General features: G+C 40.7%; 1 protein-coding gene across 2 annotated transcripts in view; it reads right to left on the minus strand.

Annotated features, from left to right (window-relative positions):
• The window catches only part of EPHA6 (EPH receptor A6), a 445,064-nt gene extending 437,310 nt beyond the window's left edge, over positions 1-7,754 (minus strand). For both annotated transcript variants that reach the window (XM_071756858.1, XM_071756850.1), the window contains exon 1: positions 7,551-7,754. In XM_071756858.1, the coding sequence (XP_071612959.1) occupies positions 7,551-7,653 (103 nt within the window). In that variant the 5' untranslated portion in view covers positions 7,654-7,754. The remainder of the gene's footprint in view (positions 1-7,550) is intronic.
• Between the last annotated feature and the right edge of the window lie 8,491 nt (positions 7,755-16,245).

Consider the following 16,245-nt stretch of genomic DNA (forward strand, 5'->3'; position numbering starts at 1 on the left):
CAAGAATTGATTTTAAAATAAAGAATTTTATACCTTTAAATTCTTGGGTTTTTTCCTACATACTTTGAGTAGAATCTTAAGTATAAGCACATACAACATGAGAGGAAAAAGGGAAAGCAGGTGAAAGAAGAGAGGAAGAAAGACCTTTTCCATGTTTCTGTTTATGCTGGTACTGTTTTGAACCATCTGGTGCAATGAAGAGATATCCATGGATAGAGGCCAGCCCTGGTCATACATATTCTCTTGCATCAGGATCCTGGAATGTGTGTGGGCTTCTCTGCTGCACCAGCCCCCTCTAGTCCCCATGTTTCAAGATTTCAAGATTTCAAGAAGCATTAACACCTCAGTTAAAGAAACATTAAAGGTCAGGAAGCTGGTGATCAAGTGAATGAAGTATTGCCTTCTCTTATGGGTAATACATACATTTGTCCTGGTTTGGGCCAGGATAAAGGTGATTTTCTGTCTTGTACTTGCTTTTTGCTAGGTCTCTTGTGGGTGGTTGCACTTGCTGGGGTTAGCAGCAAGTTTCTCAAGTGGAGTATTCCATCCCATGTGCGTCATCCTCAGTATAATTTGAGGGATCATGAGGGCCGAGCCACACCCTTACCAGCTGATTGGCCTCACCTGAGATCACCAGCAGAGGTGCTGGGCACCACCCCCTTATCAGCTGATTGGTCTTACCTGTAATGCTATGAAAGGCCACCAGCAGAAGCTTCTGGCTGCCTGCCCTTCCTGCCTTTCCTGCTTCCCTTCCTCCACCGGGCATCCTGGAAGGATCCTGTCCGTTTGCCTGCCTGTGTTTCTGCCTCCAGTTCCCGACTGCTGCCAACTCCAGGAGTCCAGCTTGGACTTTCCCAGGGCTGCCCTGCAGCCTCGGTTGACATGAGAGCTATTGGGGGAAAGGGGGGAGGAATGTGGTATCCATTTTCTTGTAAATATATATATATTTAGCAATTTTCCCTATTTATCATTACTGTTTCGTTAAACTTGTGTAGTTTAGTCTCCAACCCATAAGTCTCTCTCCCTTATTCTCTCTCCTTTCTTATGGTGGAGCAGAGAGAGATTAATAGAGAGCGTCTGCCATCGGTTTAATTGCCGGGCCAATGTTAAACCGTGACAAGATTGAATCCTAATTTTCTTTCTTCAGTATTGCAGTTTGTCTCTTTAAACACAGAATCACAGACTGTTAGGGGCTGGAAGGGGCCTCAGGAGATCAAGTCCAACCCCCCTGCCAGAGCAGCAACACCTAGAGTAGGTCATGCAGGTGAATGCATCCAGAGAAGGAGACTCCACAACCTCACTGGGCAGCCTGTTCCAGTGCCCTGTCACCCTCACAGTGAAAAAGCCTTTGCTTATGTTTACACGGAACCTCCTATGGTCCAACTTGCACCCACTGTTCCTTGTTCTGTCATTGGATGTCACTGAAAGGAGCCTGGCTCCATCCTCCTGACACTCTCCCTTTACATATTTATAAACATTGAGTCTGCCCCTTTACTTTCAGAGAGATATCACAGTAACAAAGAAGGGTTTCAGAGATCCCTCTGCAGAGGTATCAGGACAGAATGGGTCAATTTGCCAAGACCAGTTGTATGAGATTCAACAAGTCCAAGGCCAGATCATACACTTGGATAACAACAACCCCATACAACACTACCAGGCTGGGGAAGAGTGGCTGGAAAGCTGCCGGAGGAAAAGGACCTAGGAGTGGTGGTCAACTGCCAGATGAATATAGTTAGACTGGGTATTAGGAAAAACTTCTTTACTGAAATGGCACTGGAAAGTGATGGAGTCACCATCTCTGGAGTTATTTGAAAGATGTGTAGCTTTGGTGCTTAGGGACTTGGTTTAGTGGTGGACTTGGCAGTGCTAGGTCAGCAGTTGGGCTTGATGATCTTTAAAATCTTTTCCAGTCAAAACAATTCTATGATTCTATGAACTTTGAAACAGTGTGGAGATTGGCAGAATGTGTGTGGTGGGGGGATTGAAAACATGGATTTTCATTGATCATGAAAGCATCCTTGAAACCAGTAAAAGGATTCCTGGAATAAGTTGTAGACTGGAATACTAAGGGAACTACAAGAGAAATGAAGCAGCTGAAGATAATTTGAGTATTAAACTTTACGGGCTTTTGTATGTTATGTAAATATTCTAACATCATTACAACAGAAGACAGAGTAATGTCTACTTTGAGGAATAAGCATAGAAATTGAAAGGAACGTTACAAATGCATTTTAAAAGACCTAAAAATAGTAAGAGAAATATAGATCTTCAGATTTTTAACAAGTCATACAAACCTAGTCCAAGTGAAAAAAAAATTAACAGTACTAGAAAAAAACCTGAATTTACACAAGTTGCCAAGATAGACGTTCCCAAAATCACAACCGATAAGGAAGTGGCACTCAAAAATTAGAAAGCAATCTAAAATAAAGGTCTGGGAATCATTTTCTCATCATGTTGAGATGATTTGTACAGACCAGAAAGAAATCTTGCAAACTATTTGATATTTTTATCACGTAAAAGAATCTTCAATAGTAATTCTTAGGTCAACACCTTATCATTAACATTGGCATGTAACTTACAAGTTCAAAACCAGCTTATGAAGAGGTATTGTTTGTAATAGATAAGTTTTTTGTTGACCACTATGCATGATCATGTGGTTCCCAGGGGATGAGGACAGATTTTGGACAAATAATTTATTTCCCTACTTTTCTATTTCCATACTGTTTACCATTCTCTCTCTCAGCCACAGAGTTCAGCATGTTAACAGGCATAACAAACAAAAGGCCAGCCTCCTCTCTGTCAATGTCAAGTCAGAGAAATCCTGTGATCCTAATGGAAACATTCCTTTTTACAAAGCTGGAATAAGAATATATCCTAATATGGTCATGCTATATTGGGGTATAAGAACAGTAAAATTCTTCTCATATTGTACCTTTGCACTAGGCTCTAAATATCGCTAATCAGCTAAAGGAGATTTTAAATATGTTGGACTGTTCATCATTAAAAAAAAAAAAATAGCCAACAAATCGGATATTAACTTACTATATCTTACTGACAAACAATGTACTCAACATTTACAATTTTCTAAAATTCTCAGTTGAAAAGTCTAACATCCGATACCTTAAACAAGCCCTTAAGCAGAGTTCTGATCTAAGTAATTAGATCTAAAAATATCTACTTGGAAACACAGATTTCCAGATAAAATTAAAAAACTTAATTTCCAGCATGCTTTTTCTTTCTTTCTTTCTATTGTAAACTTGCTAAAAAAAGTATTGTTTGGCAAAAACTTATCTATTAAATTCATAGGAGGACAAGAATGGTTATTCTGGATCAAACCCAAGGTCTATCTGATCTAGTACTGATGGCCAGTTTGAGAGCAGCCAGCAGCCGTCACTTTGAAAATGGCAAGAGTGGGTAGATGTGGGACAGTTGTCCCCTCTCTGCTGGTGTCACCTTGGTTTCTAGTAACTAAGATGGCAAGATGCTGGCTGAAACTGAAAACACTGATCCCTGAATAACTCGTGAGAGATGGAGAAGCCACTGCTCGCTGTACACTGGTCTTCAGTTTGTTTTCCCCTACCTCCTTATAACATCGAGCTTAAAATTTGACTTGCCTCCTTCCTCAGCAAGGCCAAGTTATACACTTTTGGAAACAATTCAGTTCCTCTGTGGAGTTTTCACACCTTCAGATTATATGAGAGCTACTGCACTGAGTCAGTTTCAAACTACATCTTCTTAAGCTACGCATTTTCTAATTTTCAATATTTCCATACCAGTCATTCTCATTTGCTCATAACAAAATAACAAAATACCAAACAGCACTCAGTACTGCCAAATACAGCTCCAGGAATCACAAAGCAGTAATTGCAGACCTGTTTAGCTCATACTTACAACACTCATATCAAAGATTTTGGATAAGAGTCATTTCATGCATAACTACAACTCCAGAGGGTCCAAAGTCTTCATTAGCACTCAAGTCTCTATGTACGTGGAATATATGGGTAAAAATATTTTTTAAAATTTCTTAATAGCCTGAAACTAAAATATTATTTTGCTCATCACTTTATCTTTAAAAAGGAATTATACACTTCTACTACAATGGTTTTGTTTATTCAATTTTTTCCTTTTTCAATAATGATGCAAATGCTCACAAAAAACACTAGCTGCACAACTGAACAGTGGAGTTCACCAGGACAAGTACAGTACTGGCAGCAGGTACAGCCTTCTTCCCAGTATCTTAAATTCTCAAAGTAAGAGATATTCTCTAGCAGTAAAATGTCAGTCTCATTCAGATAGAAGTTTAGTCTCTACAGCCACTTAGTCCTTGGTCTCCCTATAGCTACAGGAAAATTATGAGTGCTGTATTCAGAAAGAGGGATTCTTGGTGATGGATTGCATTTATGTAAAAATAAATATGTGAATAAAAACAAGCAAACTTCTTTGAATTTATGAATAACTGAAGGTCACTAGTAATCTGTCTGATTTTGTAATACCAGAATCAAAAAGCTCTGTTACCTACTTTGAGCTACCCAATTTACATCAAATGTAACCACTTTAAAAATAAAGGCTTTAAAAAATTCAGAACTGACATTCAGCATCACTTCTTACCTCATTTTTTTTGGTAAGAGGGACAAAATGAATGCAGGTGCCTTTTAGAGGAAGAAAAAAAGAAAAACAAAAAAAACCCACAAAAAAACCCAGAAAACCCTTTCGTAACCTTCCAAGTGTATTGACACGTGGCAACTGAAAAAGCAACAACTTCCTTTTCCAGTTCACTAATAGACCTGACACATTACAAACAGTCTTTAAGTTCTATAGTTTACTTCTGAAATTAATTGACTGGTGATACATATGATAGATACAGTATGAAAATAGCAAGGGTAAGAAGATTATTTCTGGTTTACTTGTATGTTGAAATATACATCCATTCATGCATGCCTAGCACAGGATACCACTAAACTGTTACCTGATGCAACCTTTATCTTAGAAGCTTAAGAATGCTTTGCACCAAGAAGTTCCCAAGTCAGATGCTACTGTCTGTATTTTTAGGTCTAAAAGTTATTGACCAATTCATAGTGTTCTGAAAACAAAAGACCTACAACACAGGCTGAAATCTTGCATAATAATGCAACTTGTTCATAAATGGATGTCATGGGCAACTAATGAGAATTTAGATGAACATTCAAGCACTCACCCTACACCATTAAAATTCAAGTTTCTGACTTCAAGCAGTTCTGTTTCAGACTGCAGTGGTATGCTGTTCCCATGCAACTCCACAGCCTTGTCTAAATACATATTTTCTGAGCAGTAAAATCTAACCCTTGGGATGGTCATAATTTTAGAACCTACCACTCCATTAATATGAATGAAAGTTCACTTCCCTGTCAATAGTATTGTTGTGTTTGCAATGCTACAGATATTCTAGGACACCACACATTGATTTACTGGGTAAAGAATGACAAGCTAAGAGTCTTGGAGCTATATTTATTTAAAAAAAAAAAATTCCATAATTCCATTTGAGAAAAACAATCAAAAAAGATTAATGTGAACATAGCAGTAATTTCTAAGGCTGAAGGATATTAATTATCTGAAAATTCCTCTCTAGTAACAGGAAATAAAACATTAAGAATAAAGTGGAAGATGAACTGATGAACTTATTCCTCTTCTATCTTTTTCTCCCAAACAATCTAGAAACCAAATCAAAACATTCCCTTTGTAATCCAGGATAAATGCTGGTATGTTTGTAAATACAAAATAGATTACCATTTTTATCAACTAGTAAAGACAAAATAAGTCATAAATATTACAATTATTAGTGAAAACCCAACAGCAATTACTGCAAATGTTTCCAAGATGTACATTCTAAAAACATCACAGGAAAACTTGAAAGTGGTAGGGTTCTTTTCACAGCACAAGACTTTAAAAAAATTCTTTACAACTGAGATTCCAAGTGTTAGTAACTGGCATTTTAAACTTACACACGTGTTTACACAATGGGCAATTTATTTTACTCATTTTCTCTAATCCTGTTCTTGCATTTAGAGAAACTTGTCATTAAAAGTAAACTCTTGCAAACATTTTGTTAGTCGGGTGGGATGTACATTTTGAAGCTGTAAATTTTCAGTTCCGGTGTTTCGAGGAGTTACATTTATTAACTGGATTCTCTGGTAAAATGACAATGCCAAAGATAAGAGGCCATTCACTTTACTGGAAGTTTTGAAACAATGTGAAGAAACAGAAGTTATTCAGAACCTAGGTAATTTATGAGCAATCTATGCAGCCATTACCTCAATACTTGAGCTTGTTGGCAACAGTTATGTCAATATCAAAAAACACACTTCTCCTTAACAGGCTTTTCTTATAGCTGAAATGTTTTGGTAATTGTTTTCTCCATTTCCCCCATTTTAAAAACAATATTTAAATATTAATAATTTAACTCCAGGAATATAAAATACTAGTTTAGAAACCTAATCTAACTTGCATTACTTGATAAAAATTCTTTACACTTGATGCATCTAGTGTGTCTTGGTTGTTCTGTAACACATGCAAACAGATTTTTTTGAACTGCATTGATGCCCGTTGTCAGGTAATGCAGTAGTGCAGCAGGTATTAGCGTGCACTAATGAGACTGACATAAAGGGAAACGTGTGTTGTGCTACATTTAAAATCCGAAGTCTTCTAAGACACAAGAAAAAGGAAAATCTAATACAGCACTGATATGGTTGTATGTTACGTAGTTGCAAACTGAAATTACTTATCACATTTCGTGTAGTAAGCGTGAAAATGCACCGGTGACAAAGACTCTGAATGAGATTTTTTTCGAACAATCAGACCTTCGGTCCTAAAAATTTGGCATTAAGGACAGTCAGGCACACTTGCACAGCTCGCTGACGAGCATCAATTTCTCTTAACGCGTGGCGGTGAGACCTCTCAAAACCATTCGAAAGACGCTTTTGGTTCGGAAGGAATAAAGCAAACCTTCAAACCACCTTTCAAGTAAAAAGATGCTCCTGCTCCGTCTCACCGGGAGGTAACTTTCAGTTACCTGCTCTTCAGCAGCTCGGTCACAAACCCGGCGGCTAAGGGCGACTGTGGGGAGCCCAGGGGAGCCCCGCCAGCCCCAGAGTTATTTCCCTGGCCGCGGTGCCGCTTCGCGTGGGGACAGCACCTCGCCCCTCCCGGGACGCCGCCCGGGGAAAGCAGGGGAACAGCAGAGCCCCCAGCTAAACCTTCCGCCAAATACCCAACCCTAGCAGGACCGCCGGCGCCCGGCCCCGCACTCCCTCTGGCTCCTCAGCGGCCGGGAGAGGCCGAGCAGCCCGGAGGTGCCGGCGGGAGCACCGCGCCCCGGCCTTTGGGGGTCCCCAAACACTCCGACACCCGTCCCGGCCGCCTTCCTTGGGCCGGGCGGCGCCGGCGCTGCAGAGCGGAGGTGCGGGACACCCTTCCCGCCGGAGGCTGCCCGCTGGCACCTCGCATTCTGCGGTCGCCGGAAAGTTGGAGGGAGCCCGCCCGCACCACCACCCCCCCGACCCCGTCCCCGTCCTTACCTTGGTTGCTGGCGACGTGACCGCCGGCGGCCGGGCGCGCTGTCAGCAGGGGGAGGAAGAGGCCGACTCTCCACAGCAATGCCCTCACCTCACAACACCCCATGGCTGGTGCCCGCCGAGCGCCCCGCGTCCTCAGCCCACCGAGGCTGCCAGTCCTCCTTCAGGCCACCGGGGAACGCCGCCGCGAAGCCCACACCCACCGACCCGGTGCGGGCCGGTGCGGCCCGGCGGGCTGCGCTGCCTGCACTGCCGCCGGGGGTTGCCCGGGTCGGACGCATCCACCGGCGAGGTCCCGGGGCACGGCAGCGGCCCGGAGGGCGAGGGCGGGCGGGAGCCTCGGGAGACCCCCGCTGCCGCCCTGCCGGAGGAGCGGCGGCACTGGGAAAGCTCCGGCAACTTCGAGGCGGCGGCGGGGGTCGCGCCCCGCTCCCTCCGCCGACTCCGGCGATGGCACCTTCAGCCCCGCAGAAGGGCCCCCGGCAGCTTCACCTGCCTCCTCGGCGGGAGCAGCCTCCTACCCCGTACACGCCGCACGGCCCCCCGCATCCCCGGCCGAAGGCAGCGCCGAGGGGCTTCAGTTTCCCACGGTGGAGGGTGTCTCCCCGCCGCCGAGCTCCAGAGGCGGGAGGATGAGAAGGGCCGGGCGCCTCCTCACGCTCTCGAAGGCATCAAGGAAAGTTGCGGGGCGGCATCCCCGACCCCGCTCGCCGTCCGCGCTCTGCCGCTCGCCCCTCTCAGTCTCTGTCTTTCCCCTTCTGCCGCGGAGCAATCAGCAACCAGGCAGCTCTGCTGTGATGTTTCGCTGCTCCCTCCCGCTTTGCGTGCCGCGCAGCCGGCTGCAGTTTTTTGGTGTCGCCGCTCTCCGGCTGCCCGCGGAGCGATCGCCCCCTCCGGCACGGCCGCCCCGCTGCGCCCAGCCCGGCGGGTGCCGGGTCCGCGGGGAGGCCACCGCGGCCCCGCGCCGGGGGCGCTCCGGCACAAGCGCCGGAGCGGGTGGGGCGGGGGAGGGCGAGACGTTGGAGCGGCGGCGGCGGCCCCGGCCCCTCCTCAGCCGTCCTCCCCGGGGGAGAGAGGGGGTTCGGGGCGGTGCGGGGCGTGCGTGAGGCAGGCGAGGAGAAGCGCCCCCTCGCCTCACCGCTGCCGGCAGCCCGCAGGTCAGATGCGGCCGGTTCAGCGCTAGAGGGGGTTAGCTGACAAGGGAAGGGAAAAACAAACCATCCAGCCCGGCCGGTTGCCCTCCGAGCGGGAAGAGGCGCGGCGCCCGCGGGGCTTCGCCCTTGCCGCCGCTTAAAGGCGGGCGGGATGCGGGGCGGGGGCTACGCCCTGCCCTGGCGGCGAGGGCCCGAACCCGGCCTCCACCCGTACGTAGCGGCCCGGGGATTTCGCAGGAAAGGGGGGAACCCGCCAGCGGCGTTACTGCCCGGCTGGGCCCCGCTTCTTAAAGTTACGCCGAGACGGTGCCGGAAAAGGAGAGAGAGTGAAGCCGGCCACGTTTGGGCATCCCTGAACATCGGCTCTTGGTTTTAATTCCTTATTCAGGGAATGGGACTCAGTGCAGGTTGGGGCTAGGGACGGCGGCTTGGGCGGGAACGTGAGAGTGTGTGTGCGGAGCTGGTCTGCTGGCTCCTGTCAGCCCTGCCGGGCTCCGCGCCAGGCGGGAGGCAGCGCCGGCACCTGGGATGGGCTCGCTGCTCAAGTGTCCTCCTTACAGCACAGCCCGGGCACCGGGCCTCCTTTCTTTTGATCGTTTCCATTCCTGGATTTGTGCAAAGACAGAAAGAAAACCAAAATACCAAGCATAGGAGGGTACTCGTCCAGATATTTGAATATGAATTCCTAAAATTAAATATCTAAATCCACGTCTAGGAGGAAAATAATCTGATTCCCAAAGACTTCTGGGTGTCCATAAATCCCACTGAAGTCAATGGGTAAAGAAGCTACAAGATCTCGCACCAGAGAATGTCAAAGTTCCTGATGAGGTGCCAGAATAGGAGACGCTATTGGTAGAGTTACTTTGTAATGCAAGAATAAAGAATTTATTTTTTTACTTATTAATTTAAGAATTATTTTTAAAGGAGCTGTTCAATGAGCAAAGCCAAACACAAATATATACTCAGGGTATATAGAGGAATCTTACCAGATTACTGCAGGCATACAATAACGTGGTATTTCCTGTATTTAGCTTTTTAATGTATTTAACATGCTATAAGGAAATTAACTTTTATTTTAAAAGGTTAACAGGAAAAGCTTTGAGAAATAATTATAAATAGTGAAAAAGTCATTAGTAGTTTGTCTCATTTTCACAGGGGATGTAAAAAGAGAAAGTTCAGCTTTTAGACTTTGGGGGTTGGACTAGATGACTTTTAAAGATCCCTTCTAACTCAAACTGTTCTGTAATTCCATGTCACAAAACTGTTCTGTTACAGAATTAAAGCAGTCAGAAAGATCTAACATCAGGTTAGCTTTTGGGGGTAATGGGTGAGAATTCAGATTTTTCTTCTGCTCCAGTTCTTCATTCAGTAATAAGATGCTTCCCAAAAGTCTGCCAAAAAAAAAAAAAAAAAAAAAAAAAAATCCATGCAGGACATCATGTGTAAAAATCCCCCAAAAGAAGAGGAGACCCTTGGACCACATGCATAATCAATACCACTGCTTGTCTGCAACCTCTGAAAAAGCCTTTTCATGAGTTAATGCAAAACAACAATTCACGTATCAAAATTAAATCAAGAATCCTTCCCTCACATCTGCTTTGCATAATACAAATTTGGGCTTTTTATAATAGGCTTTTCTCAGTTCAAGTAACACCATGCATGTGTATGTGTGTGTGCATGCACTCCTCACACACTTATGTGCACCTGTGTCTCTCGTGTACACCTGCACACACATCACTGCACATTATTATGCATCCTTTCCTGCCATCAGTGAAGTCAAGTTGGACTTCTTCAAGGAGTTTAGAAACTCTGCCTTCCCACTTCTTTTGCTTTCACATGTCATGTCAGACTATAGCTGAATATGAAAAGGAGGCAATGAAAGAAGTGGCAGAAGCACAGACAAAATCTTTTTTGTATTTCACATGTAAAGCACAGTTTTAGCGTCCTGGTAACCTCAGACTTCAGAAGCCACTGGAAACGTAGGCAACAAAACAGCTGAAAGGGGTTGCCATTTTCTCTGAAGTGTCCCTTCACCAGCTTTTCACTGACTATAGAATTTCTGGGTGATCAACGTTGAAATACCATCATTAATCCATCTACATGAAGATTAAGTTTTTATAACCTTGTGTATTATAGTGAATTCCAAATCTCAATGCTTTAATCTTTCAAATGTATGCAAGCATGCTAAATCTAACAAAGTAAAAATATAAGATATAAAAAGGTGGAGTCCTATTTTCACATCAATTTTTTTCTGAAATCTAAAACCACTTAGTATTGTAAACAGTGCAGCAACACATTTTGTAAGGGATAGTTGCACCAGGTAAGACAAAGAAGAGGAGCTAGGTTGATTTCCTGTGTTCTCAGATTTCTAGATAGTATGTTTTTGTAGAAGAAAGGAAATCCATATATTCCCATTCTTTAAAAAACAGAATTTGGTCTGCCCTGTGACCAGAAAATTTACAGTTCTATTTTCATTCTTAAATAAGTGGATCATCTTCCTGTTCATGTATAGGCTATTGTTCTTTGGGTAGTTACCTATGCATAATTAATCTTTAATGTACTGTGATTGTGTTAATTATAATAAAACTGTGACTTCCTGTAAAAAAAAAGCAAAACAAAACACAAAAAGCCCTCCCACATTCCTTGTTTATTACAATTCCCCATAATACAGTGTTGTAATGTGTGTTAGACCTTTAAACCATTATTCACAACTGCATGTGTTTTACTGTGATATAAATAAACATTTTAATTAAGACCCTAACAAGGAACAATTTTACAATAAACTTAGAGCACACTTTCCATGTGGCACTCAATAGGATTCATTGATTTTGAAATTACTGTAATATTTGGACCAAGACACCTGCACTGGAATTTTCTAGAAGAGTAATACTTGCCCAAACTGACCTAAACTGTAACATGTATACTAAGAAAAAATACAATGTAATACTGACCCCTTCAAGTCTGAGACAATATTTTTTTTAAAGGAATAGAACACACTGCTGATTAATCTAAAATGAACATTTTAATACCATCTCTCATTCAGGGTTATAAATTACATTTTCCCATAAAACTGAAAGTGATTTCTGTTTTGTTATACATTATATTCTTGTTTCTGTAGAAAAAATATACCTGTTTGTTTGTTGGAATGAGCCTTTTACTAACATCTTTCATTTTTAACTTACTTTATGACACACTGACACTAGAACACTACCAATAGTTTCCATTCTGTTTACCACAGTCCCCAAATATATTTATGGTACATGCAGCAATTCATATAAAGCTTCTTAGGTATTTGCAGTCTTTGACAGTTTTCTGTGTTCAAAAACCCAAACCCCCCACACATCAAGGGAAAAATAAGAGAGAGTTAATAAAGTCTCAGGCTTATTACCTTTCCTATTACTGATACAGAAAAAGATAATGAAAGAAAGAGGAGTGACAGTAAAAAAAAAAAAAAAGCTACATTCAAATAAATCTGCTAGAAAGATAAGTACTAACACGAGGCTGAGTATGTATTTGAATTCTGTCATTTAAAATACTACATAAATCACAGAACTAACGTCATCACTTTAGTTATGAATTTATATTTTATATAAATATATGAGCAGATACATTTGCTCATATTATATGAGCAGAATATTTTGTTGTAGGCAATGATTCCTATACATACAGAATCCAGGGTAGTCAGTTGTCAAGTCTTGACTTATAATTATGTCAGTTATGTTAAGTAGATTACATCGTTCTTTCTAGTTGGCCTGCATATGGTATAGACCTATTCTGAGCACACTAATTCTAATGCTCTGCACCTTATAAGATGGTGTGATTTAAGGAAATGACAAAGAAACAATTATACTGGAGAATATTTTAGGGAAATTACTGACAAAATGTGCAGTGTAGTAGTTTCATCCTCATCTTGTTACATGAACAAGCTTTGAATTCCCCCAAATTATTTTTACACTAAAAATACTAAATCATCATTATAAGATTATATGATGTACAAGATCATGAAATGCTACACATTTTTCAAAGTTTACATGTTACAGTTACAGAAGAGTCTATACAACACTTTCATCTCTGGTATTTCCTTTTGCACTCCCATATTCGTTTATTTTTTTTTTTTAAATCAATATTTCAAAAGGGTTGATATAGGCAAACAAGTTACTTTGGTTTTCACTTGCAGTTTCTTAAAGTAGATCTAATTATTTGGATTAATAGTTAAAGCAAAAGGTATAGTCTAAGAAATTTATGTTTTGCAGGAAGGTCTAATAATAGTAGAAATCTCAGGGAAATAACAAATTCGTTGTCAGTGAATATTTTCAATATTTAAATTTAGTGAGTGGAATCTCGCTGCAGCAAGGTGAAGGGATTGCAGATAAAGGCAGAAGAATTAATTTAATCACAGATCCCAACAAAGAGGAATGGAATAGCTAGACCACAAAAATTGTGGTCTCACTGACAATGGAAAACCAAGATTTTCCTCATAGTCTTCACAGTAGTATTTTCAAAGATGTAGATATGACCAAGGTTTAGTAAAGCATCTGAAATGCTTTATAAATAAAATGCAAGAGGGAACAGAATTATGTGCTACTCAAGCTTGGGATTCCAGGACAGGTAAGCTTTTATATAAGGGCTTTATCCATCTCAGACAGTTAAATAATTTCAGCTGAATTAATTGCAAATTGAGTTGGGTCTCAAAATGAAAAAAAGAATTTTATTCACTAACAAAATGCTTTGGAAAAAAAAAAAAAAAAGATAAACCCCCCCCCCCGTAGTTAATAGAGAGGTTCTATTTTTACTACCCATACTCTTGACATAACCGAGAGCAACGAAATGAGGGCAAACTTCAAGGTAGTGTCTCAACTGTTTATCTCCTGGAACTTAGACTGACATTGCATTCTTAACAGCACATAGTTTCTTAGGTTCTTTTCTCAGAATATTTAGAACCAATTAATGATTGTAGTGAGGTATGTATTTAATAATTAGAAGCAATAACAGAATGTATAATGGTAACGCTATAAACATTCTGAGTCACATTAAGATTCTATGCCCAGGTTTAATGACAAACGCTTCAAATTGCCATTGAAGGATTACAGCTAAAAGTTAAGAAAGAAAAAAAAAGTTATAAGAGATGCTTAGATTTAAATTTGTACCCTTCTATGAAGAGTCAGGAACTTAAATTTCACACTATATTCATAAAAATTGAGAAACCAAAAGCGAGGTCAAAAAGATTAATTCATATTGTAAGCTGTGACAAAACCAGTATTTTGCTTTTGATTGGTGTTAGATACGGACAAATTTGAGCTGTCTGTATCTAAATACTCTGATTGAGTTTTGTAATACTTTAGAAAAATGGAAACATTTTCACACGCTTGAATATATATTGCTTCTGAAATCAAACCCTGTGGCTAAATCCTGTTTTACTTGAACTAATACTGTATCTACTTAAAGATTTGAATCTTCCTGATTATTTTTCCCTTTTGGTACTGCTGCTTTGTAGATGAAAATGAGAAAACACCAAGGCTGGCTCAGTACAAATAACAATAAAGGCAAACAACCAGACTTATTATAAAGACATTTCTTTTTGCCCTTATCCAACTACAGCTTAATGCAGAAATTGCTTCAGGCACTGGAGTAGACATGTTTATCATTGCCACAGACTAATGTTCTCTTTGAACAGTAACTCCTATATGTGCTTACATTGTCTTAGTAACTGGTGTTATGTGATGTATACATTTCTGCACATCAAGTTGAGCTAATCTCTAAGAGAAGCAAGTTCCCATGGAAATCTAGCAATAAGATGTAGTTATGTGAGACATAAGCAGCAATTATGTCAACATGGCTGATATGATCTGCATTACTCTCAGATTTGTTGAGTCAAATTATTTTCAGATATATGCAATTGTCTTCAAAACACCACCAAGCTCATCTGGTGCAGCCACTTAAATGATACACATCATATTGTATCCTTAACAAATTCTGAAAAAAAGTTTAAATAAAAAATTTAATTTATTTTCTGTGCTGGTCCTTCCCCTTGATACTGCAATGGTTTAAACATCTTAGGAAATGAAATCAGGGTAAGGGTCCAAATACTGTTCATTGTAAAGAATCAAGAGAATTGGTAAAGAATGTTATGTGCCAACAAGCCTTATTTATAAAACCTCAGAAATTCAATTTGTATACATAAATAAAAAAAATGTAGTTGAAGTGACAAGGACTCAGTTTTAAAAAAATATATTTGAGACTTTTGTATTGTAAATAAGTTTTGCAGATTTTTAATGTTGTTAGTATAAAACATGCTTTAATGCCTGATTCCTGATCCACTTGATGTACAGGATTAGTAGTGTTCAAAACTATAAAATCGAATAAGGCAGTAAGGTCATACAACCATCACTTGTGGGAGTTAAAAGGTAGCCTTCAGGAAAACAAACTTAATTCTGCTCTAACATTTGCTACAGCCTTTTGCAATGACACTAAAGTCACTGAAATCAATGGTAAATAGGTAGCTGAACTGATCACACAGGTGGGAAATTGTCAGTAAGAGGTAAAACAGGTAGTAACCAAAGGTCCCAAAGTTTAAAAAGTTTTCTGCCTTTGTCCTGCCTGTGAATGCCCCTCTTCCCATCTGTCTTCCTATAACCTTCTGTTTTAACTGCAGCCCAATTTCCTTCTACAGGCAGAGCAGCTTTGAATATATTGCTTGGTTGCTTGATATGACACAATACTCAAGCAACATGAAACACACAACTGATAGAAAATAAGGAACAAAATACCTTCTGAAATTTTGCATGACCAAAACGATTATGATTTTAAATAAAGCCCTGGTAAATGAGAAGGAAATTGCTACATTTTTCCTGATCTGAGCCACACATAGCAACTAGTACTATGGTACAATGTGGTATGTCAGCTCGAAGTTTTTCTTCATTTAATTTCCATAAAATAAAAAGGACAGATAAAAATAGGGTCTTTGTAAAAGGAGGTTACCTTGAATAAACCTTGAATAAAAAGGAGATGCCACTTTCCTTTGTGGAAATAATTATATATTATATACATATATATATATATATATATATGTAGAAATAACAAAAAGTGGCTATAACACTGCTGTTAAATTTAGCACAAATTAAGTGATTTATTCCATACCACACCACTACAGAGGGCGAAAAGACCCCAGGATTACTAAAATGGACATTCTTAAAAGTCACGGGTTCAAAAAGTAATCAATCAAGAGAATTCATATCTTGTCAAAACTGGTATAGTAATAGTAAAAAATGAAAATCCAAGGTGTGTGTATGACTTAGTTTTATGCCAGTAACCCCGCAGAGTGTTCACTTTGAATTTTGAAATTTCTCTGCTTGCAGTGGCTGTCTCTATATAGGTGTCTGTTTCTTTCTCTTTGCTTTGATTCATTGTTTCTTAAGAACTTCTGCCTGACTGTGCTAGCTAAAATCCTTTGCTACCACAACTTCAGCTGCCTGCATCTTAATAATCCTTGCAGTCTTTTCTAATAATGTGGAACGGGATTTTAACACCTACTTTCTAGATGCATG

This window comes from Heliangelus exortis, chromosome 1 (assembly GCF_036169615.1).
Source record: "Heliangelus exortis chromosome 1, bHelExo1.hap1, whole genome shotgun sequence".
NCBI classification, from domain to species: domain Eukaryota; kingdom Metazoa; phylum Chordata; class Aves; order Apodiformes; family Trochilidae; genus Heliangelus; species Heliangelus exortis.